General features: G+C 49.4%; 2 protein-coding genes across 4 annotated transcripts in view; one reads left to right on the top strand and one right to left on the bottom strand.

Annotated features, from left to right (window-relative positions):
- LOC149365714 (putative RNA-binding protein 46) overlaps nucleotides 1–24,542 on the bottom strand; it is a 378,374-nt gene that overhangs the window by 296,073 nt on the left and 57,759 nt on the right. The gene's annotated exons all lie outside the window — the stretch shown is intronic.
- The window catches only part of LOC149365723 (sodium-coupled monocarboxylate transporter 2-like), a 52,750-nt gene that overhangs the window by 16,945 nt on the left and 11,263 nt on the right, over nucleotides 1–24,542 (top strand). Inside the window, exons 6-10 of the mRNA XM_089545429.1 lie at nucleotides 2,226–2,383; nucleotides 9,263–9,403; nucleotides 9,669–9,798; nucleotides 14,855–14,943; nucleotides 17,200–17,309. Of these exons, the coding sequence (XP_089401555.1) occupies nucleotides 2,226–2,383; nucleotides 9,263–9,403; nucleotides 9,669–9,798; nucleotides 14,855–14,943; nucleotides 17,200–17,309 (628 nt within the window). The remainder of the gene's footprint in view (nucleotides 1–2,225; nucleotides 2,384–9,262; nucleotides 9,404–9,668; nucleotides 9,799–14,854; nucleotides 14,944–17,199; nucleotides 17,310–24,542) is intronic.

Genomic DNA, 24,542 nt, shown 5'->3' on the forward strand with positions numbered 1-24,542 from the left:
CTGAACATGTCATCGCTTAAAGCTAATTGATTAGAAAAGCAGAAGAAAAAACAACCACTGCCGCCGGTGGGATCCGAACCCACGACCTCCGAATTACGCGTCCGGTGCTCTACCTCTGAGCTACGGCGACGGCTGTCAAATCTTCTGCTTTCGGGGGTATTTATGTTTACAAGTAACCTAACCTTGAGAGTGTTCATCAGCGCCACCCACGTTCATAAGCGGCGGACGTAGAACGTCCTGAGTAACCGCAGGTAGTGACGTAGAACGTCATCGAACGGAGAGGGTGGGAGCTGCGTGAGAACCCTCTTATGCTTCCTATGGAGTCAAGGCTGCCAGAACCGAGGCCCTCGCTAAGCAATTAAGCAAACAAGGGAAGGGGAATGAGGGGCTCGTTATAAATATGAAAGAAGCCAACAGCCAGAGAAACCAAGGGGCACAGGGTATTTTTTTTTAATTAATTTATTTATTTTGTGGTGTTGATCAATTTAGAATATTACTGAACATGTCATCGCTTAAAGCTAATTGATTAGAAAAGCAGAAGAAAAAACAACCACTGCCGCCGGTGGGATCCGAACCCACGACCTCCGAATTACGCGTCCGGTGCTCTACCTCTGAGCTACGGCGACGGCTGTCAAATCTTCTGCTTTCGGGGGTATTTATGTTTACAAGTAACCTAACCTTGAGAGTGTTCATCAGCGCCACCCACGTTCATAAGCGGCGGACGTAGAACGTCCTGAGTAACCGCGTCATACCTCTTTTTCTTTAAGAAAAGTCATTCCAAAAGCCTCGTTCCCGCATTCTCCCCTCGTGTCAGTGCCCTATCCTCGCATAAATGATCAACGTTTCACGATCGTATTTTTGGTGCCCCGAGACGTCACATTAGTGTAATTCACGGGAAATCTGCCCTTAGCTCATTGGGCAACCGACAGGTTTTGTTTGTTTGTTTGTTTGTTTGTTTGTTTGTTTGTTTGTTTGTTTGTTTGTTTGTTTGTTTGTTTGTTTGTTTGTTTGTTTGTTTGTTTGTTTGTTTGTTTGTTTGTTTGTTTATTGCGGTTTAACGTCCCAAAGCGACTGCGAATGCGAATGCGAATTTTCGTTGATGCTAGAGGCGAGCCAAATAAATATTCCTTCCAATTCAAATTCCGAATTTTTCCGTGAGTACCGGCTTCGCTTGCGAAAGGAGGAAGCTGCATGCACTCCTGGCTCCGTGTAGTAACAACGGCAGTGAGCAATGAAACCGCTACCTAACCCCACTGCGGTAGTTAGCGGTATGTGCACAGCTGAGCCTGGTCAAATCTCGTTGTTCATGCTAGCTGTAAAATACACATGAGCCTGTATATCAAAATTCGGCACAATTGATAACCAGACTTCGAAGGGTAACTGACTGTCACGCCACTAGCGGCGTTCGGATGAACTGTTAAGTACTACTCAGAGCATAGTTAACAGTGGAGAAATAAAAAAAGGCCGCCACGGTCTGGAAGACGTTAAAGTAACGAGCGCTAGCTGTTTGCTTTAATAGAATTGTTATGAATGAGATTAAAGGGTGGTACACCAATGGAAATATGAATTCGTACGTTTATTTCCCCATATGATAAACACACTCACAAACATTCCACTTGCACATATTGAAACCGACTATCACACAAATAATTACATAGCTCCACCTCTATCCACCATATTGAACCATGACGTCATCAGTGGCACGCGGCAGGTGGTTCTTTCTACAATGCTATTGTAGATGACGCTACAAGTCTCAATACGCGAGATGTGTTGTTTTGTAGTTGCTGCCACAGGTGGCGCTGTGATCTCAGGGTGGTAGCAGACCCCACGAAATCTCTAAACGTGATGAGTAAGAGCTCACGCTCTTAAAATTCAAGACGCCACTGATATCTCATTGCACAACTCACAGAGGGCGCCTCCGTGTTCTTTCAGGTATACATCATCCTAAGTAGGACGTTGGGAGTCTTTAGCTGTTTTCTTTATAACCTGTAACATATTTATGAGTACGGCCCCCAGTCACAGCTGCTTCTCCTGCGGATACAGTGATTACCCCAGAGCTCCGCACGGTTCTGCTAGCGCGTGGCTTAACGTCACGTCAGCCAGAGATACTGCAGGTCATTGTAAGCTGAGTGAAGTTTGCAGAGAATTCCTCGCCTCATCGTAAATACAATAGGGAAGAACGCTCTGTGTTTGCAAATTTCATTCCCGTCTTGTCATTTTTACAGGGTGGCCTCCGGAGCGTCGTCTGGGCCGATGCCGTTCAGGCCGTAATTATGACTGCGTCGCCCCTAATAATTATCTTCAAGATAGTATACGATGCTGCCCACAGAGATGCACCACTGCGCCCCTTGAGCGATATGAACGCCACGGCGTATTTTTTGCGGTAGGTAGATCGATATTGCCACCTAGTATTGCCAGGTGGCGAATACGAAGTAGGGCGACGACGACGAAGTAGGGCGACGACGACGAAGTAGGGCTCGCGCCGTGTGGAGTCTGTCGCTGTTGTTGCCCCAGCTTGCCTGGCCTTCCCTTTCGTGCCTACTAATAAACCCCCCTTCGTCAGCAAGTACGTTACAGTCTGGTGGAGGTGCGGGGTAAGATCCCTGTATATGTCTAATACTCCTCCGCATACCCTGGGCCCCAGTCCTTCGCTGGTGGACACCCCCGTGCACCGTGCCAGCCGGAGAAACCAAGGCCTACCTCTCGAACACGGGCTTTTGGAGTCTGCAAGAGCACCCACCCATCGACCTGTTATGCCAGCTGCAGCCTACTATACCTTGCAGAATCCGCGACTGCCCAAACCATTCCATGGCAGTCAGCTCGAAGACGTCGAAGACTGGCTGGTCGAGTTTGAACGCGTGGCCTCGTTCAACCAGTGGGACGACGCAGCCAAGCTTCGAAACGTCTTCTTTAGCCTGGAGGATGGGGCACGTACGTGGTACGAGAACCGAGAAGATGCGCTAACATCATGGCATGAGTTCCGCCGACGCCTGCTGGAGACCTACACCAGCACGGATCGCCGAGAACGGGCTGAACGGGCTTTGCAGTCTCGCATTCAAATGCCGAATGAGTCTGTAGCCATGTACGTGGAGGATATGACTCGGCTCTTCCGGCGAGCTGATCCGGCCATGCCCGAAGAGAAAAAGGTGCGCCAACTCATGCGCGGCGTCAAAGAACAGCTATTTGCAGGCCTCGTGCGCAGCCCACCATCGACCGTCGCTGCATTCCTTGCCGAGGCCGCGACGATGGAAAAGGTTCTTCAACAACGTTCTGCGACTTACAACCGGCCCGTGCATGCTGCTGCAGTTACCGAATCGTTTGCCACCGCCGGGAGCCACCCTGACGATTTGCGCGAACTGATTCGCACCATCGTGCGTGAAGAGGTCCTCAAGTTTTGCAGCCCTTCGCAGTCTGCACTTGGTTCGCTTTCCGCTCTTGTTCGCGAGGAGGTGCAACAGGCGTTCAGGGGTCCTACCGTCGAAACACCACCTCTGCCGGGAGACTACAGCCGCCCTACCTACGCCGAAGTTGCGAGACGCCCGGCTGCAGCTTCGCCACCGCCGATTCCAGTAACGCCTCCTGCACCGCTGTCCCCAGTTCCACCAGTCCCGTATTTCGACGATCGCCGAGTGCACTTGCGGAAGGCCGATGTCTGGCGCACACCTGACAACCGGCCACTCTGCTTTCACTGCGGAGAACCAGGCCATCTCTACCGCAATTGCTCTTATCGACGCCTCGGTCTGCAGGGCTTTCGCGCCGATTCGCCCAGACCCCGGTTTGGCCACCGGCCTCCAGCCATTGAAGACTTCCTCGCGGAACAGCGACTTTCAGCCCGTGCGCCGCATCAGCCGCGCTCATCTTCTCCGCGGCGCTCTTCCCCGAACCCGCACAGCTCCCCGCGAGCAGTACAGGGTCGCTCGCCGAGCCCTCGCCGGGAAAACTGAGACCAGCGACCTTCGGGGGCGAGGTCGCTGGGAGTCGCTGCGCTGAAGACCTCCCGCCGCCGCCGCTACGCTCCGACCGTGAACAGATAGTACCGTCATCTGACCAAGACAGCTGCGTTTCCTTGGACATACTTGTTCTTCTCGACGGTCACAGAGTCAGTGCATTAGTGGACACCGGGGCCGACTATTCAATTATCAGTGATAAATTGGCGACTCTTCTAAAAAAAGTCCTTACGCCTTGTTCTGTAGTGCATCTCCGTACTGCCGGTGGTCATCTCGTTACTCCAAAGGGTATTTGCACGGCTCGCGTTCAGATTCAGGGATCTACGTTCGTCGTCAGTTGTGTAGTTCTATGCAATTGCTCCCGCGATCTCATTATCGGCATTGACTTTCTGCGGGAGTATGGTGCTGTCATCGACCTCCGCCGACGAATCATCACCTTTTCGACCGGTAAAGCGACCCACCTCGCCGAATCTTGCCATCGCAGTGCCGCCCTTCGTGTTTCTGCAGACAGTGTCACGTTGCCGCCACGGAGCAGTGTTTTGGTTGAAGTCACTTGCAACGACTTGCATGACGCAGAAGCAGTCGCCGAGGCTAACCGTTCACTCCTGCTTACTCAAGGCATCTGTGCCGCTCGCAGTCTACTGACGCTTCGTGGTGGCCGGTCTGCGGTCCTGGTCACTAATTTTTCTAATGAGTACCGGCACCTTTTTGCAGGAACGGCTATCGCTTCTGCCGAACCTGTTACCGATATTCCCGTTTGTTTTGCGTCCGCGGCAGCCGGCACAGACGAACCTTCCCTTGAAAACGTCGACATAAACTGCCACCTGTCTCGGGAGCAACGCCTGGCTTTGGAACAGCTGCTGAAGGAATACAAGTCGTGCTTCGCTTCCTCCTCGAAGGTTCGTCAAACACCCATCACGCAGCACCGCATCATCACTTATGACGACGCTCGCCCTATACGACAGCAGCCTTATCGTGTTTCTGCTAAAGAACGGGTGGTTATCCAAACTCAGGTTCAGGAAATGCTTGACGATGGCGTTGTTCAACGTTCCCAAAGCCCGTGGTCTTCACCTGTAGTCCTTGTTAAGAAGAAGGACGGCACTCTCCGGTTTTGTGTCGACTATCGCAAACTGAACAGTGTGACCAAAAAGGACGTCTACCCGTTGCCGCGCATTGACGACTCGCTGGATAGATTACGGCGCGCTAAGTACTTCTCATCCATTGACTTAAAGAGCGGCTATTGGCAAATTGAAGTAGACGAACGGGACCGCGAAAAAACCGCCTTTGTGACTCCAGATGGCCTCTATGAATTTAAAGTGCTTCCTTTCGGTTTGTGCTCCGCCCCGGCTACGTTCCAACGGATGATGGACACCGTCCTCACAGGCCTCAAGTGGCAAAGCTGTCTTGTTTACTTGGACGACGTCGTAGTTTTTTCGGAAACGTTTGACCAACATCTCCAGCGCCTGCGGGCTGTCCTCGAAGCCCTCCGCTCGGCAGACCTTACCCTGAAGCCCCAGAAGTGTCATTTCGGTTACGAAGAGCTGAAATTTCTGGGTCACGTTGTGAGCGCTGAGGGAGTGCGGCCGGACCCCGAAAAGACTGCCGCCGTCGCACGTTTTCCCGTTCCGACCGACAAGAAAGCTGTCCAGCGCTTCCTGGGTCTCTGTGCGTATTATCGGCGCTTTATTGCGGACTTTTCCACGATTGCTGAGCCGTTGACGCGCCTCACCAGGAATACCACCTCCTTTGTCTGGACCACTGAGCAACAGACCGCTTTCTCTACGCTCCGCCAGCGCCTTCAAACACCTCCCGTTCTTGCGCACTTCGACGAAGATGCCGATACCGAGGTCCACACCGACGCCAGTAACATCGGTCTTGGCGCGGTCCTTGTTCAACACCAAGACGGCCTTGAGAGGGTTATCGCCTATGCTAGCCGTACTCTCTCCCGCGCCGAGAGCAATTACTCCACGTCTGAAAAAGAATGTCTTGCGGTCGTGTGGGCCACCATGAAGTTTCGCCCTTATCTTTACGGCCGCCCATTCAAAGTGGTCACCGATCACCACTGCCTATGCTGGCTGGCAAATTTGCGAGACCCATCTGGACGCCTAGCACGCTGGAGCTTACGGCTCCAGGAATTTGACATTACTATTGTTTACAAGTCCGGCCGCAGACACGAAGACGCCGACACACTGTCGCGTGCACCAGTTGATCCTGCCGACGCAGCGCCCGATGACGACAGCGGCTTCCTTGGTACTCTCACCGCCTCCGACCTACTGACTCGGCAGAGGGCGGACTCGGACCTTCGCCCTCTCATTGACGCCCTTGAAGGTAGTGATACAGTTATACCTCGCCACTTCTCTCGACGTCTTGGCTCCTTCTGTTTGCGGCAAGGTCTCTTGTACAAGAAGAACTCGAGAGGCAACGATAGACCTTACCTTCTCGTCATTCCAGCCGACCTCCGATCTGACGTTCTTTTCGCCTGCCACGATGAGCCCACGTCTGGCCACTTGGGCTTTTCACGTACGCTCGCCAGAGTGCGGAACATGTATTACTGGTCTGGACTTTGTGCTGATGTCAAACGATACGTTAAAAGCTGCCGAGAATGCCAGCGCCGGAAAACGCCACCACTTAAGCCGGCGGGTTTTCTCAAGCCCGTTACTGCCCCTCGCGCTCCGTTCGACCAGATCGGCATGGACCTCCTCGGCCCTTTCCCCTTTTCGCAGGGCGGCAATAAGTGGATCATAGTTGCTACCGACTATTTGACTCGCTACGCCGAGACCAAGGCGCCCCTCGTGGCACAGCTTCCGAAGTCGCGGAGTTTTTCATGCACAACATCGTCTTGCGACACGGCGCCCCATCGCACGTCATTACAGACAGAGGGACGGCGTTTACAGCGCAGCTAATCGACCACATCTTTCGGCTGAGCTGCACAACACACCGCAAGACCACGGCCTACCATCCGCAGAGCAATGGCTTGACCGAACGATTAAACAGGACCCTTGCGGACATGTTGTCCATGTACGTAGATGTTCAATACAAAACTTGGGATGAGGTCCTGCCGTATGTCACCTTTGCCTACAACACCGCCCTGCAGGAAACTACGCGATTCTCCCCGTTTCGCCTTGTGTACGGACGCGAAGTCCAGAGCATGCTTGATGCCATGCTCCCGTGCCCAGAGGATGACCAACTCGCCCCAGACGCCCAACAGTTTGCCCAACGTGCTGAAGAAGCCTGTCAGCTGGCCCGCGTGCACATCGGGCAACAGCAGAGCTCGGATGCGCGCCGTTACAACCTTCGCCACCGACAGGTTGACTACAAACCCGGTGACCAAGTCTGGGTGTGGACTCCTGTTCGTCGCCAAGGCTTGTGTGAGAAACTGCTCTCCCGCTATTTTGGCCCTTACAGAGTGGTACGGCGTGTGAGTGAGGTTAACTATGAAGTGGTTCCGGACGGTGCTGCGCAACCGCGACGCCGACAGCCCGACTCTGACATTGTGCACGTTGTGCGGCTTAAGCCGTACTATACACGGTGACGCAACCGTGCTGATGTTTTCGCGCGCTTCAGTTGCGGCAGTTTGCTTGTTTTTTTTGTTTATTTTTTGTTTCACCCTTACGTCGACAGCGACAGCGCTCTTTTTTTTTCCTTCATAAGGGGGGAATAATGCCACCTAGTATTGCCAGGTGGCGCATACGAAGTAGGGCGACGACGACGAAGTAGGGCGACGACGACGAAGTAGGGCTCGCGCCGTGTGGAGTCTGTCGCTGTTGTTGCCCCAGCTTGCCTGGCCTTCCCTTTCGTGCCTACTAATAAACCCCCCTTCGTCAGCAAGTACGTTACAATATCATATCTCCATCGTATGTGCTAATCACACTCTAGTGATCTCACTCTAATTATGGCATGTTGTGGTAGTCGAGAGAAATTCAGCCGTATGTTAACATACACAAGAATTCTTGTGTAGTAGACAGGCAACAGCTTCAAGAATGAACATTTCTCAATTTACTCCCAATATCAACAAAATATTTCCCATGTACTTTCACCAGGGTGGAAATTTGGGCAAGTCGGTATTGATCCATAACATAAGAGTAGCGCAAAACCAGGACGACGGACACAAGGGGAGAGAACACACGCCAACAACACAGGCGCTAACTTCCGACTGACGAAGAAACTCAAACCCAACCAAGTGAACGGAACCTGAGCAAAAGTAGCGCATGCGCTGACCTAAGATAAAAAATCGAAAAAAAAGGTGCGAAAAATGCGATAAAAAATGTGAGATCACGGATGTTTTGAACCCAAGAAGGCCAGCTCTCGTTTAGACAAGGAAATGGACGGAGTACTAACGCAGTTATCTTGTAAGGCAGCAATCTGTGCAGCTTCCACAATTTCGCGAGTTAGCTTATCTCTACTCTTAGCAACGACTGAGCATTTGTCCAAAAAAGGCACGCACTTGCAATCTTTGCAGTGCAAAGCTAGATTGCTGCCGGTATAAGTCTTCATGTTATTATTATAGGCTTCGAGAGCACAATAATAACATGAAGACTTATACCGGCAGCAATCTAGCTTTGCACTGCAAAGATTGCAAGTGCGTGCCTTTTTTGGACAAATGCTCAGTCGTTGCTACGAGTAGAGATAAGCTAACTCGCGAAATTGTGGAAGCTGCACAGATTGCTGCCTTACAAGATAACTGCGTTTGTACTCCGTCCATTTCCTTGTCTAAACGAGAGCTGGCCTTCTTGGGTTCAAAACAACCGTGATCTCACATTTCTTATCGCATTTTTCGCACCTTTTTTTCGATTTTTTATCGTAGGTCAGCGCATGCGCTACTTTTGCTCAGGTTCCGTTCACTTGGTTGGGTTTGGTTTTCTTCGTCAGTCGGAAGTTAGCGCCTGTGTTGTTGGTGTGTGTTCTCTCCCCTTGTGTCCGTCGTCCTGGTTTTGCGCTACTCTTATGTTACCCATGTACTTGTTCAGCGACACCGAATAGAGCTAATTGGAGTGTTCATTCCACAAGACATAACCGGGCTGATGATGATGACGACCCCAGGCAAGTTGCCGGCATGATTTTTCGATTGACTGAAGTACTGACAGCGGAGAGAATATTGTGACAATTTAGCAAGCAGTGAATGAACATGCAGATGAGTTGCTATGTGAGCTAGCTAGTGTGAGAATGCACTATTGTGTTTTGAAGCAAGCAAAGTTTTTCTGTCATATTTACTTCAAACATGTTTGCTTGCCGCTCTCAAACGCACAGGTATCCCGTACGTCGCAGATGTGTCCGAAACAAATCTGACTTCATTTGCCTGATTTCCCCTTCCGCAGGACAGACATCGACTTCACGACTGATGAAACCTTTTGGGCATCCTCGTTCGTATGCTTTCCCAACTCGCTGATGCGCCTAGGCCTAGACCAAATGATCACGCAACGATTCCTGGCTGCAAGGTCACTGCCTGACGCAAGGGTGTAAGTGATTTGCTTAATAGAGCGCCTGTGCAAGGCGTTTTATAACTGGGATCCAAAGAGTGCAACATTTTCGCCCCACATATGTTGGCATCTTGCAGAACGATGAAAAGAAACACTCGCAGCACTGAAACGAAAAAGCGTTGGGGAAACAATTCAAAAACTCATTGGGAAGGCAGTAATTGTAAAAACGGAATTTACAACCAGCACTGCTAACGCAGAATTATCGCATCACGTCATACGATCTCCTGCGCATTTTTTTTTTCAGGGTAGCATTGGTTGGTGCCGCTCTAGTGTCCATTTACTACACTCTCAATGGGGTAACGGCACTGGCCATAATCTACTGGTTCAGGGACTGTGACCCTGTACTCTCTGGCTCCATATCCCGCCATGATCAGGTAAATGACACTGAGGTTCGCATTTTGGTTGTTTTTATTTTGCGTTGATAATTCCTGCACAACATTTCCCAGTCGCACCTCTCTGTGACTAGAAATGCAGAAGGTCATAAAGTGGCAGCAAAATTGTATGCTGGTTTTCATACCTTCGTGGGAACGGATATGTAGTATTAAACATATTGGCTCAAATGTTTGCACTGGAGCGTTGAGCTTTTGTGTTTATGATAGATTAATTTGCTGCTCCATTTCTTTGTAATTGGATGGTATCACCATATCACTTCATTTGCCCCCAAAACAAACATACGCAGCGAAATGCCGAGGGAGGGGGGGGGGAGCTTTGGGAGCGAAATTCAACAAATGCATGCTCAGTCTGGAACACATGTACGTTCTGTATAAAATAGCCTTAGCAGTCTATTAAAAATAGCTGTACGAAGTGTGGCAAAGCAAGAATGCCAAAATCAGAGAAAAAAGCGATAACACGGACTCGTCGAAAGAAAGTTGGAGTTCGGAAACTTGTGGTCGTGGAGGAGGCAAACAGAACATGCAAACAATTGTACACCGACTAAATTCTAACAACTCCATTACGTAATACATACTAAGAGAGAAAAGATACAGGATTGGTCGAAACCCCTCAGCGCACAGGGCATGCTCTTAAGCCTTGTAGCGAAGCATTTATGCCACCGCCCCCCCCCCCCCCCCCCCCCCCCCCCCGAGTCTCAAATTTTTTCGAGGCTGAGGACGGCTCTCATCCTGACCCTGAAGACCTTGGTATGCTCAGAAGCGCAGTTAAGTGTGAGGCCATGTTGCTTGAACGCAGACTCTTTTGAGCAACCCCGCACATAACAGTGCCATGAGACGATGGCAAATCACAGCTACACGAATCATGTTTTCAATTGCTTGTACAATGTTCTTTATGAGCAGTAGGGTGTGAAATACATCAACCAGGGAACATTAACAGGAAAGCACCTCCACTCACCGTGAAAGAGAGCGCCCCCTCCCCTTCTTCATGACTTTCACAAATGCCTGATGTATTTGTCTTTGAATTCGCTGATTTCTATTCCACCGAAACTCTATCGTCACGTTTCGATCTTCTTGGAATTGTGCTCGTTGTAGTCTCTGCAAGAAGCCTTCTTTTTCTCATTCACAAGAGTCCAAGAACCTTTACCGATGGTTCCTCTCTGTTATCGTACCTTCTCCCGTCAAAATGACGCTCGTCTGGGACCTTGCACCTGACCTGATCTTGATAAATATCATTTGACACTTAATGACGTCGCTGTTGCTGTGGATGCGTGGCTTGAGGCACGTAGTTTATGACGCGGCGGGCGGAAGGTTCCGTTCCCTGAAGGGGTGTTGTTGGCAAGTGGCGGCTGTGGAGTGGTCGTGATGAGTACAAAGAGGAAAACGGACTCATATGTTCTAGTGCCAGAGCACTAATTCACGGGTTCTAACAGTCTCAACAAATATGCATGAAGATTGACCTTAAGGGTGATCTTGCAAAAGCTAGCATAGCAACAGCTCATGCAGAAATAAAATAAACACTGCCGCGGCTGAGCTTCGAACCTGCGGCACCGCGAACAAATCAGGTTGACTGGCCACTGCACGAGGGCACTATGCTATCGCCGCAGCCGATCACACCCCGTGTTAAACTGCAATACACTCCCGCGCTGTCCACTGCACATTGTTGTCTTCATCAACTTCCATCTGCGGCGCGAACAAATCAGCTTCGCTGCCCACTGCACGAGAGAATTATGCTATCGCCGCAGCCGATCACACCCCGTGTTAAACTGCAATACACTCTCGCGCTGTCCACTGCACATTGTTGTCTTCATCAACTTCCATCTGCGGCGCGAACAAATCAGCTTCGCTGCCCACTGCACGAGAGAATTATGCTATCGCCGCAGCCGATCACACCCCGTGTTAAACTGCAATACACTCTCGCGCTGTCCACTGCACATTGTTGTCTTCATCAACTTCCATCTGCGGCGCGAACAAATCAGCTTCGCTGCCCACTGCACGAGAGAATTATGCTATCGCTGCAGCCGATCACACCCCGTGTTAAACTGCAATACACTCTCGCGCTGTCCACTGCACATTGTTGTCTTCATCAACTTCCATCTGCGGCGCGAACAAATCAGCTTCGCTGCCCACTGCACGAGAGAATTATGCTATCGCCGCAGCCGATCACACCCCGTGTTAAACTGCAATACACTCTCGCGCTGTCCACTGCACATTGTTGTCTTCATCAACTTCCATCTGCGGCGCGAACAAATCAGCTTCGCTGCCCACTGCACGAGAGAATTATGCTGTCGCCGCAGCCAATCACACCCCGTGTTAAACTGCAATACACTCTCGCGCTGTCCACTGCACATTGTTGTCTTCATCAACTTCCATCTGCGGCGCGAACAAATCAGCTTCGCTGCCCACTGCACGAGAGAATTATGCTGTCGCCGCAGCCGATCACACCCCGTGTTAAACTGCAATACACTCTCGCGCTGTCCACTGCACATTGTTGTCTTCATCAACTTCCATCTGCGGCGCGAACAAATCAGCTTCGCTGCCCACTGCACGAGAGAATTACGCTATCGCCGCAGCCGATCACACCCCGTGTTAAACTGCAATACACTCTCGCGCTGTCCACTGCACATTGTTGTCTTCATCAACTTCCATCTGTGGCGCGAACAGATCAGATCATCTTAACCTCGATCGGAGCTTAAACTGAGTCTAATATCGTCGCCAGACGCTGCCGACAACCCAGCAAAGCAAAACCATGAGCCAATCGCACGTCTACTCGGTTTGGCTGCATTAAAACCCTTCCACTTTTTTTTAGTGACAACTGCAGAAAACTTTCTTCGGGTTAAACGGCATTGGAGTTGTAGCAGTAGGCCTTTACCGAAAAGTCTGGCTTTGAGTGGCTCCAAAAGGCTAAAATGTATATACAGCACCCTTGCACCGCTCGCAGCTGCAAAGCCCTTGTAATTTGCACCCTTGAACTAAACTTGGTAACATTAAGCTCCTTAATGGACTGAGTGTACTTCCCCGCGAAAAAAAAAAAGACAGGGGTAGAAAGGATGTCTTTAGCATCCATATTCACTTAAAAGTACAATTTTTGTTTGCTCGCATGTCGATGTGGTTGGAAGCGCGCAGCTGCCTACTGTTATCCATTATCTTACTGCACATTAAGTCCACCATATAGCGCGCGCATAAGGTGCCCGACTCTGGGTGTAAATGTGGATCTGTTTCTCGTTCGGCGCTATTTCCTCGGCCCGGATCAGAGTGTCACGAATGGCCAGTAGTTTTGCTGTAAAGACTTCTGGTGGTCCCTGGTTCTGGTAGCCGCGCATCTTTGGGCGCGTTTGGCCGGCGTCTTTAATCAGCATACCCGACTACGGTGCGCATACCATCGAACCTGGCGTTGAAGGTAGCGTCGGCACAAAACTCGACACAAAGTAATTAAGTTGTATCTTGGTCGTGCGCCACGACCAATGGGGCATCATGACTGCGGGGATGTATACAGGTCGTAGTCAAGGTTTACGTCACCGGAAGCAGTGACCAATAGCAGATGACCAAGCTATAGGGAAACGAAACAGGACCATAAAAAATGGCTGACAGTCACCACGCCTGTGTAGCCGACATTCTGCGGCAACAGTTTGCTATGCCCTAATGCACCCTTAATTCCAAACAAATTTTGGATCACTGCCTGTCATTACCATGCAAACGTTCAGTATAAATATTATAATCTTATTTCATCATGTACCAGCATGCAGGTACAGAGTTCATTCATAAAAAGAACTGAAAAGCTACGCTTCGAAAGTAGGCTATTTCCTGCCAATTACTTCGCAGGAATAAGCAGAGGTGGGGGGGGGGGGGGCGCCACCTTTTAGCGACAATTAATGACAAAAGGAAAAATATTTTTGCTTTAGTTTCATTTGCTATCGAGTACGAGAAGATCGATGATAGTGGCCATGAGTCCAGGGCTCCTATAGCTCTTGCCGCCCTTCAGGCTCGGCCCAATTGCAGTTCACCTGGCCTTGCCAGCCACTGCTGGACAACCTTTCTTCTTCGCACTGCTCCACGTTGCAATGCTTGGTGTGCTCTGGGCCGCCTATCTTTTGGCATACCCGTGTTTGTGATATATTGTCGGTTTCTCGTTACATGGAGGACACTTCTTAGGGCAGCATGTGAGTTTTTCAGTTGTCGCTGATCTAGATGTAGACATACCGAACAACATCCGATACAACAGAAGACTGCCATTATACGTTAAAGAACCATTAAAGAACCCCAGGTGGTCAAAATTTACGGAGCCCTCCACTACGGCGTCTCTCATAGCCTTGGTCGCTTTGGGACGTTAAACCCCATAAACCAAACGAAACCTAATTTCAGAAGTGTACAAATGTTTCGTTTAGCTTTCCGTTTATGTGTCGGATTTTTACATTGCCGCGAATGTGTGTAGGGTTTGTTTGTTCATTCTTCAAAGCTGCTGGCACGCCGCCTTAACGCTTTGTTCGCGATGGAAGACGCGCCTAGATTTATCTCGATTGATCGCATCCAGGCGGAGCCGACTCTACGTTGTACCAGAGTGTTCTAGTAACTTCCCAAGCTTTATCTCAAAGTTCGCTATCAGCTTTAAAAAGAGCACGGTCTAGAGCGACGTGCATTCCATTCGACGAACGCCGAGCACGCTTGTTGCTACGCCGCCGCCGAGTGATTCAGTTCTTTGCGGGCGCAGGTGAGCCCAAATAAAGAGTTTCGTTTCGAAGACATTCCCGCTGTTTTCCTGTTCGCAGGACTGCAGTCACCACTACGTGACAATATCCATGCATGTTTTCACTGTGCCTTTTCTTGCCGCCACGTCACAGCGCCGTATCCATCCTGTTCAAGGTAGTAACTTGAGCTCAGTTCTCTTCGCTACCCTCAGTCGACGCGACAGTATACGTCCTCCTATTTTCGTCCAATCAATCAGCCGTTTTCTCATACATGGGCTCTACTGGCAATTTAGCAACTGGTATGATCACAGGGCTCAGGGTACAAAAACATGTCATTACAGGCTAACTACTTTCAGATCGTGCCGTACTACGTCAACAAAAGCGCGAGCGCTATAGACGGACTCCGTGGCTTGTTCCTGGCCGGAATCGCAAGTGCTTCGATCAGGTGATGAAAGTACAACGCTTCACGCTTCTACAGCGATCTAGAATACTAGGAAAGTGTGCCGTGCGCCGGAGTAGCGCGAGTCATTTCAGCGATGACCGCTCTGAGCGCACGAGATCTGCAGGGATAAACGATATTCCAATCAAGATGATTATTGACATTGGCTTAAGAAGCAAGGAAACGTTGTTTAAAGCATTAGAAAGAGAATAACAAGAAAGTAAATTCCGCACAGCCGGCGACAGAGTAAAGTGAATTTGATTTATAAAGGGCAAGGAGATTACGGTAACATCTGTTATATACAGGCCGGCAATGCAGGCGGTGAAATTAAAAATGCTGTCATCGATAGAAAGTTGTCAGATACTCGGAAAACTTCATAACGGGTTCAGGAGGACCAAGCGCCTGTTGATGCTTACCCAATGCATAAAAATAGCTAAGGTCGAAAACCGGCCTCTGTATTTGGCCTTCTTGGACATAAGCGGTGCATACGACAACACGAACATAAAACTCGAGTGGAGCATACTAAAACATAAAGAAATCAGTCTTTATTGATTTCCTCCAGGCAATATACCAAGATAATAAAGTTGAAATTACATGAGAAGAGATAAAAAGTGCAACTGTGAAGGTACGCAAAGGATTAAGGCAAGGGTGTCCTTTGTCACAGCTGCTGTTCATACTTTATATGATAGATATTTAAAAGAGGCTGCAAGAAAGTAATCCAGGTCATAATCTGCCATACATATAGGCGGAAAGATCGTTGAGCAAAGGCTCCCCGGTTTAAAGTGTGCGGGCGATTGTACTGTTAGCAGATAGCCAATAAATGTTCTAACTCTGGTTAATTTTTGTGGACATGTAGAAGACTCTCTAGGTTCCGGTTTTACCGCAATCAACTCAGGTCTGAGGATTTTCAACAATGCAACTGATCAGGTGCTTGCAATAAAAGACCATGAAATAGTCAGAGTGGCAGAATACACATATCGCGGAACACGGGTAAACGATGAACAGATGTGCACGAAAAAACGCGAGCAGTCTTGCTAGAGCTACAGGGTGAAGAGATGCCGTGATAATTAAAAATAGGGCATAATGGAGGTACAACATATATGAAGTACTGAGAGGTAGTTGGAAAGTAATAATCGTACCAGGGCTTACTTTCAGGAATGCGGTTTTGTGCTTAAGGGCAGATCTTCATCCAGATTAGAAATAAATCGGAGCGCTGTTAGAGGATTAGAACTAGGTGCCCACGGCAAAGCCACAAACGAGGCAGTTCAGTTGAATATGAGCTGGGCATCGTTCAAAGCACAGGAAACTTAGAGCAAAAATTTTTATATGAAGATTGCCTGAGGAAATTGGACGATAACATGTGGCACCTAACACACAACAAGTGGGCAGCTAAGGTACTTAAATACTTATACCGAAAGAGCGTTGATTCACAGTGGCAGAAAAAGACTAGGAAATTCACCAGTACGCATGTAGGACACATCAACGGAGAAATAACGAGCTTTAAACGACAGGTAAAAAACGCGCAAAGTAAAAACTGTATTAGTTCAATGGAAAAGAAGCACAGTGTAGAATTATATCGAAATTGGAAAAGGCAAATCAGGAAGCAATGGCCCCTCAAGACGCAGTTTCCTACTCTTTGAAGCTAGATCAGCGTGTCTTAGAACGCGCAGCTACTAAACAAATTGAACCAAGACGATGACAGATGAGTAGTTTGTGGGAAATCTTTACAAACTGTGGAACGTCGTGTGGTATCCATCCAAATGTCGCTGCAGGTACAGCCAGTCTCTCTGAGACCCTAGGGTTTAGAGATAACAGTGGTCACGTGAATGGATCTGCGATGGAAGCTAGCAAAAAGGGGGTGAAAGATTTGTGGCTCCTCTAACAAGGACCTACAAAATTGAAGCATCTGGCTCAGTGGCGCAATGAGGAGTATTTGTTTCACATTTATATTATTTTCAGTCCTGTAGTCTCCTTTTTTTTCTATATTTCTGCAGTGTATTTGCAGTATGTATTCTTGTGTTTCATTGTTGTTCTTAACTATATTTATACGAAGTTTTGTGAGCTGACACTTTATTGTTTCTTTTGCAGTTTCATTGTTTCGTTCCACTACAGTTAACTTCAGTCTTACTTTCTTGCTACCGAGTGCTTTTGGATATATTTCTGCAAACCTTTTATCGAGCGCTGTATTTTTTTCCCTCGGCTGTACGAGGCACTCGAGGTTTTTTCATGATCCTTCCGTCATTCCTCTGCGGTTTATTTCAGCACAGTGTCGTCCATTGTAAACTCTCACGCGGCTGTCCTGTTCATAGACCTTGTTTCACCCAACTTCCACGTTCCCGAGAAAAGGTCTACTTTGGTGATGACCAGCCTCGGTGAGTGTCCGAATCATCGGTCAGTTCCTCTCTACTTGCTATACATGGTGATTTTTTTTAACTTTACTGATTTTTGTTTTAAAATTCAGGGGGACACATTGTTGACCTGAAGAGCGGTGTTGCTGCTTGTGTCATTGATGTGTGGTTAAAATGTTAATTAAGTACACAGTTGTTTGTGAATCTTAAATGCTGGAGACACTGGAGGGCGTTTGGGAGGCATCCGTCTAATTCGAAGCATTTCTGCAAACACTCTCCAGCGTCATAGACAAGGAGAACTACATATACGTTGGCAGGAAGTAGCAAAAGAATTCATCTGACTCCACATTCTGTTCGCTATCTCACTGCGCTGCCATTTGTTGATGAACCCCTGGACATGTTCTTTCTGATTGGAATGCACAGCCTCTGGAAAACCCGCATGATGGACAGACACTGTGAACCTGTTGTGTCTACAAAGGATCACTTTAGTCGAATGGTTGTTCATTTAAGAGACGTGTATGCCCAGACTGAGTACGAACCGGAGTGGCACTCACTATTAGTGATGTGCTCTGCATTGCCCCTTTTCTAGTGCATGGTCTTTTCAATATGTATTGTTTACCACTGTTTTCATAATGGCTTGTATATACTTCATGTACATAGAACATTACATCACTGTAATAAATACCATGTTGAAGAAAAAAAAAAGGAAGTAGCGTAGCCATTAGCACGCTCGGCTGCGGAACGGGAGGATGGTGGTTCGAATCCCATCGCGAACGATTATTTTCTGGTCTGAATGGAAAAAGCGTGACACCTCTGCTGACACCCTTCTGTCGACAACGATGAGGCATTAAAGGCTTTCGCCTTAAATACTGCGAGAGATACATCGGTGCGCTCTCCTTAGCTGGGTTTTACATCAAAGCGGACAATATGCCCCTCATATAGATCAGTAATGAGAAAATGAGTTAACTTCAATTACGTGATAAAATTTTGAGGCTTTATTTCAGGGAGCAGAGTTGGTTGGTTTATTGGTGTTTAACGTCGTAAAGAGACTAAGGCTATGAGAAACGTAACAATAAAGGGCTCCGGAAATTTCGACCACGTGGGATTATTTGATGTACACTGACATCGCACAGCACACGGTCCTCTAAAATTACGCCTTCATCAAAATTCGGCCCCGCGTCTTTCGGGTCAGTAGCCGAGCACCATAACCGCTGAGCCACCACGGCGGCATTCAATATATATACTGCAAACTATAATCAGTTCCCTTACCACTAATGTAGAAATCTTCATCACAGTGACGTAACTCTTTAAAAAATGGCAGGCGTATAATAGCTGCGCAGCGAAGCGTGCTCAGGTACTCGATCAACAGGTACTACAACCCTGCAGTGTAGCGCACACTGCCAGTTGGCACTGGCAACTTTCTTGGCTCACATCCTGACCATTTTACATCACGTACATACATATGACGTCCCGATCACTTCTTCGAAGCAAATGAGGCTAATGAGGACATATGCTTTTCAAATTCTCATCAACTTCTGTTTGCCAATACCCACTCCTGAGGTCGACCGAAAGAAGTATTTGGCTCGACGAAGTCGGTTGTCGATACGCGGCAGCGGACATACGGCTTTCTTTGTCATGCTGTTAAAGGGCAACTGAAGCGGTTTTAGAATTAGATGAGTTTAAGGTTGCCGAATGTGCGAAATGTGCTGGTAAAGCCTGCGAAATAGTTTTGCTCTAGCATTTGAAATGCTGGCGTAATCGCCCAATAAAGTCGTCGTCGGCGTTCAGGCTTCTCTGCAGTGCACAGCGACGGGCAGAGTCCCCGATAATGACGTCACGTATGACAGCACTACGTTTCCAGCGAATAAACGGTTATTCCATGGAAGAAAACCGACGCCATCGAAGGTGAAGCTCACCATGCATTGTTTGGCGCCATCTGACGACGCATAGCAGCATGCAGACGTAAGCAGCGGACATGGAAATTTCGGCAACAATGACGTCACTGCCGAGTTTCCTCGCACTCCTTCAACGTAGTGAGGAGAAGCCTAAACATCGTCGTGGTTTTAATTGACGATTATGTCCCAATTTTAAATGCTAATGCAAAAATACTTTGCATGGTTTGTCTAGAAGCTTGATAGATTGGAATTCATGAATAACCTCGAATTCTCAAAAAACCGTTTCAGCTTCCCTTTAAGCTTCGTGTAGCCGAGGCGAAAGCGCAGTGTTCAGTCTTTCATCTTCACGACGACGACAGGAGACGACCACGCACAGCTTGACGGTTGGATGACGCCGTCTGTGAGCATCTCGATGACCTGCCTTTGGATAGCATCTCCTTCCCATGGGGACGCACGATAGGGCTGCTGATGGGCAAAGCGCCTTCATACGTGATAATGCGGTGTTTAACTATCAATGTTTGGCGCCCTTTAGACGACGACGACGGTTTCACCTCTAAATGTCTCTGGACCTAGTTTTCCCGTCGAGGGAAGCCGCTCACCAGGTCGTGAAGCTGTCGGGGTGAATCCTCGCAGTCCCATATGGCGACAAGGGCACCACCAGTAGACATTACTGATCACACACAGTAGTAGCAGAGAGGTCGTTGATCTGAAGCGCGCTAGAGATCAGTCTTCCGCGGCGCCTGGCACCGATCCGCCTAGTAATGAAGCGGTTTGGCAGCGTGTAGCGCGACCAATGGAGGAGTGTAAGGTGAGGGGCCAAGAAATAGAGCTGGGCGGTGCACTACTTCCGCATACGTCACTGGCTGAATGGCGGCCGGGTACAACGCTGGAACGGATGGAGCCGGTTGCGGAGCTGAAACGACCGCAGCGACTGGTGCCCTGAGTGCGTGCTGGACTTATTGCGCGTGCGCTAGTCAGTGAATCGATGCCAGGGGCAAAGGTTGCATGGAGTTGCTGCAGCTCCTCGCGGACCACAGGGCGGATGAGTTGGCAAAGGGAGCTCGGATTTCTCCTGGGGTCGTAGTGGACCCGGTCCAACGTGGACAGTGTGGATACTGGACGCAGTTACCGGGAGTACTGAGTGGACCTCTGCTTTAGCAGTTTCTCCATATGCGTGGGGACAGAAACTATGCGACAATGTACGGCGGGTTCTGTACGAGGCCGGAAAAGAGCTGATGTTTGACGCCGCGCATTAGGTGCCGCAGCTTTTTTTCTTCACTCAAAGCCGGGTCGGCGCGATGGCAAAGACGCGTCACATTCTCGATGTATACTACGACACCCTAGTTTGGTAGATGGATGCGAGAGGTCAGGGCATGCTACGCGCTCTCCCTGCGATCACTGTTGGCGTGCATATTCAGGAGTTGACGTCGGAAGGCCGGCCACGGAGAGAATGTGGCCTCGAGTTTCTCAAACCACGTCCAGGCAGCGTCTTCAAAGCTGAAGTAGACGTTCCGCATTTTTGCAGCGTCATCCCAGCTGTTGAACGTCGCAGCCCGTTCGTATGAGCAAGCCAGTCCTCAGCGTCCTCGAAGTGGTCTGCGTGAGAGGGCTTATGGGACCCTGGGTGTTGAAGGGGGAGAAAGAGGGTGCGATGGTAGGAATAGCCGAAGTAAGGGCGATGGCGTTACTATGAGGGAAGTGGAAGGCAGGGGTAATCCGTCAAGAAGGAAGACCTCGGGAGACAAGCCTTGGAGCATCCGGCTTGCACGATAACCAGGGTTGGTCCCGAGAGGCGGGCGCGTCGAGTCGTCCGCAGGAGAAGGGATCATCAGGGTTGCCAGATGGCTCCGACCTCAGGTAGCCAAATTGGCCTCCGTAGTAGCCCAAACGTAGCCAACAGCGAAATTTTTGCGTAGCCCAAAAGTAGCCAAAAAAATTTGCTTTTTTGACGACATTTCTTAAGCATATTGAATTAATTTTCGGCAAGAATATTTACATATTAGATTTCTTTCCCGCAGATGATGTCTGAGGGGGTGCGCACGGCGTGTTCTTTCCGTTGTTACGTTTCGCATCCGTCATGCGCGCTAACCAGTGCGGCTAACAGGTGCGCTAACCAGGTCCTAAAGATGGGGCCGCAGTTCCACTTTGCAGGTGCGGCAGTAGTCCATATCACCTGAGGCGGGTGACGCCAGCCAGTCTGCACGCGGAAAAGATCGGCGGCGCTAAAAAACGCAATCGCAGCTCTAGTTTAGGAATATTTCACCTTTTAAATGTTCGCACGCAGATTAGACACGTCGACAGTGAAAATACCTTACTGTACACTTACGCAGCCTCACTTTCAATTGCATGCTTTAAGAGGAAGGTTCTCACTGAGAGCGTCACCTCAAAGCATCGAGCAGGTGCCTTCTTGAAGCTACATTCTACGGTATGCATGAGCTGAGAATAAATCAAGGATATATGCCATTAGATCATAATCTATGTCGATTTTATCTTCAGTCTAACAGCACCTTCACAATAATGAGAAAAACAATTACCCTTGAATTCCGGCTCCTTTTTCCATTTCTTTTTGTAGTTCCGGATGTACATCGCCCACTTGCCCATTCTGAAAGTTCTCGTGGCGACGGATCTAATGCCATGTCATGCCACTAACTTCCGGCGCCTTCGTTAGTTACAGTGCGTTCCGCGCCGCGCCGAAGGATGGCTCCACGGCTCCGCATGAGTGAACGCAGATTACGCAACGGACACGGCGCTCTCGCGTCGCTTGCAATGAATCTCGGGGGCTGCACGTGTGCCGCTTGAGGCTGCAGAAAAAGCGTAGGCTCTTGCGAGTGGCACGCTTGCTGTGTCCAGCACGACAATAGGAAGAAACTGAAAAAGACCTTATTAATGCGTAAGCATTACTTGCCTCATGCGCGAATCTTGAGCAGAATGTGTCCGCAGAACCAGAATGAACAATACAAGGAAAGAACATGCCTGGCGATGGGTTTCCAAACAGCCACCTACCCCAGCCGAAGCGAACGCCCAAACCACTAGGCCACGTCTATGGTTAACGGTTAACACGTGAGGATCACGAAACCAGGCAACAGAAGCGAAATAGTAGCATTTAATGCTTACGCATTCGCACCACGTAGGGAGACTTAAGTTCTCTTAATGTTTTCTCTCTATTCTGGGACCATGGTTGTCATGGCCACCCGAGGTGCACCGTCAATGGGAGAACGCTCACATGTGCAGACGGCAACAGTCTATATTCAATGGCGCGCGCGCGGGTGGCGGAAGTTCGCGGATTAAGTGGAATCTATAGGCCATGAAGTGTTTCCGCGGGGCCACTTTCACGTAGTGCCAACTCTTTATAAAAGAAATCGAAAGGCCATGATCCTTGACCGCCTGAAATACAAGTTTTCTCGAACACAGCGTTTACAAATTGCCATTTTGTAGCAGACGCGCTGAATTTCTTTAATCTTCTATAGCGTGCATTTTGATTCCAGCATGCCTTTTATTTCTGTCACTGTATAATTGTAACAGAGCACATTATAACTACTTTAACTTTTTTTTTCACGCATGAAAAAGATGTAGCCCAAAAGTAGCCACATAGCCAAAACGAAATTTCTGACGCCAACTCGGACAACAAGTAGCCCAATTTGGCTATTAATAGCCCAATCTGGCAACCCTGGGGATCATCGGTCGCAACTCTATCAGTGTCACGACCAAAGGATAGCCGTACAGGTAGACGGAGGGTTGAACCCAAGAATGAGGTCGGTCTTTAATTCCAGAGCCAGGTCCTGCCAGCACGCGCATCACGAGCCAACGGCCCTTTTGTCGTCGTTTCTAACAATCACTGAGGCCGCGTGGTGCTACGCACACATTATTCCCCCCGCGAAAGGAAAGCATCGTCTCGATGCGAATTGAGCTATGCACAAGGATATAAAAGAAAGGATAGGGGTGAGGTGAACAATAACAACTCGTACTAGTTTAGAGGGGGAGATAGTGAACTCCCCACTTGCAGGAAGGGGATGTAGGCGCGGAACATAATGTGAAGACTGCGCTCAGTCACACGAAAAATACGGCTTTAAGCACACTTCATGCAAGATTTCAGGCCGGTGACAGTACCATCAGCAACAACCTCGTAGTTGACGCTTTGAAGGCGGTGCAGCACTTTGTACGGTCCTAAATACCTGTGAAGCAGATTTTCGCACAACCCGTTGTTGCGCATGGAAGTCCACACTACACCTGGTGGCCTAGTTCATAGTGCGCGCCCCTGTGCCAAAGGTATAGTGTCGGGCTTCGGTGGATTGTTGGACATTGATGCGCAAGCAGGCCAGCTGACGCGCTTGCTCTGCTTGTTCGACGAAGTGGCCTGCGTCAGGTGGGACTGCCTCATTCCCCCATGGGAGCCTCCTGTTCAACATGGGTGCATTGTGTTTCTACCAAGCCCGGAGGCCGCACGATGCTATGGATATCACATATCGGTGGGTGAGCTAGAGGGCGGGTGGGTGGGTGAGTGAGTGGGTGACTGGGAGGGAGAGTGAGTGGGTGGGTAGGTGAGTGAGTGGATGAGTGGGTGATTCATTGAGTGAGTGAGAGATTGAATGACTGAGTGAGTGAGAGGGTGCGTGAACGAGCGAGTGGGTGCGTGAATGAGCAGTGAGTGTGTGCGGGAGTAGGTGAATGAGTGAGTGGATGAGAGTAGTGAGTGGCTGAGTGCATGAGAAGGTAAGTGGGTGAGTGAGTGGGTGTGTTAGAGTGAGTAGCGAGTGGGTGAGTGGGTGGGCGTGTGAGTGAGTTGGTGAGCGAGTGAGTGAGTTCGTGGGCTAGTGAGTGAGTCAGTGGCGGAGTGAGCGTGTGAGTGGGTGGGTGAGTGTGTTTGAGTGAGTGAGTGAGTGAGTGAGTGGATAAGTGGGTGAGTATGAGAGTGAGTGGATGAGTAGGTGAGTGAGTAGGCGAGTAAGTGAATGAGTCAGTGAGTGAGTGAATGAAAGGATGAAAAAGTGGGTGAGTCAGTGTGTAAATAGGTGGGTGGGTGGGTGGGTGGGTGGGTGGGCGAGCGAGTGAGTGAGTGATTGAGTAACTGAGTGGGTGAGGAGTGGATGGGTGAGTGAGTGCGAGTGGATGAGTCAGTGACTGAGTGGATGAATGGGTGAGTGAGTGAGTGAGTGAGTGAGTGAGTGAGTGAGTGAGTGAGGAGGTGAGTGCATGAGAGGGTAAGTGGGTAAGTGAGAAGTTGGGTGGTCAGTGGGTGGGTGTTTGAGTGTGTAGGTGAATGAGTGAGTGAGTGGGTGATGGGTAGGTAAGTGAGTGGCTGAGTGAGTGGGTGAGTTAGTGAATTAGTGTTCGAGTGAGTGAGTGGGTGAGTGCATGAATGGGT

Source organism: Amblyomma mixtum, chromosome 1, assembly GCF_055824585.1.
Source record: "Amblyomma mixtum isolate Tamu chromosome 1, ASM5582458v1, whole genome shotgun sequence".
In the NCBI taxonomy this organism is placed as follows: domain Eukaryota; kingdom Metazoa; phylum Arthropoda; class Arachnida; order Ixodida; family Ixodidae; genus Amblyomma; species Amblyomma mixtum.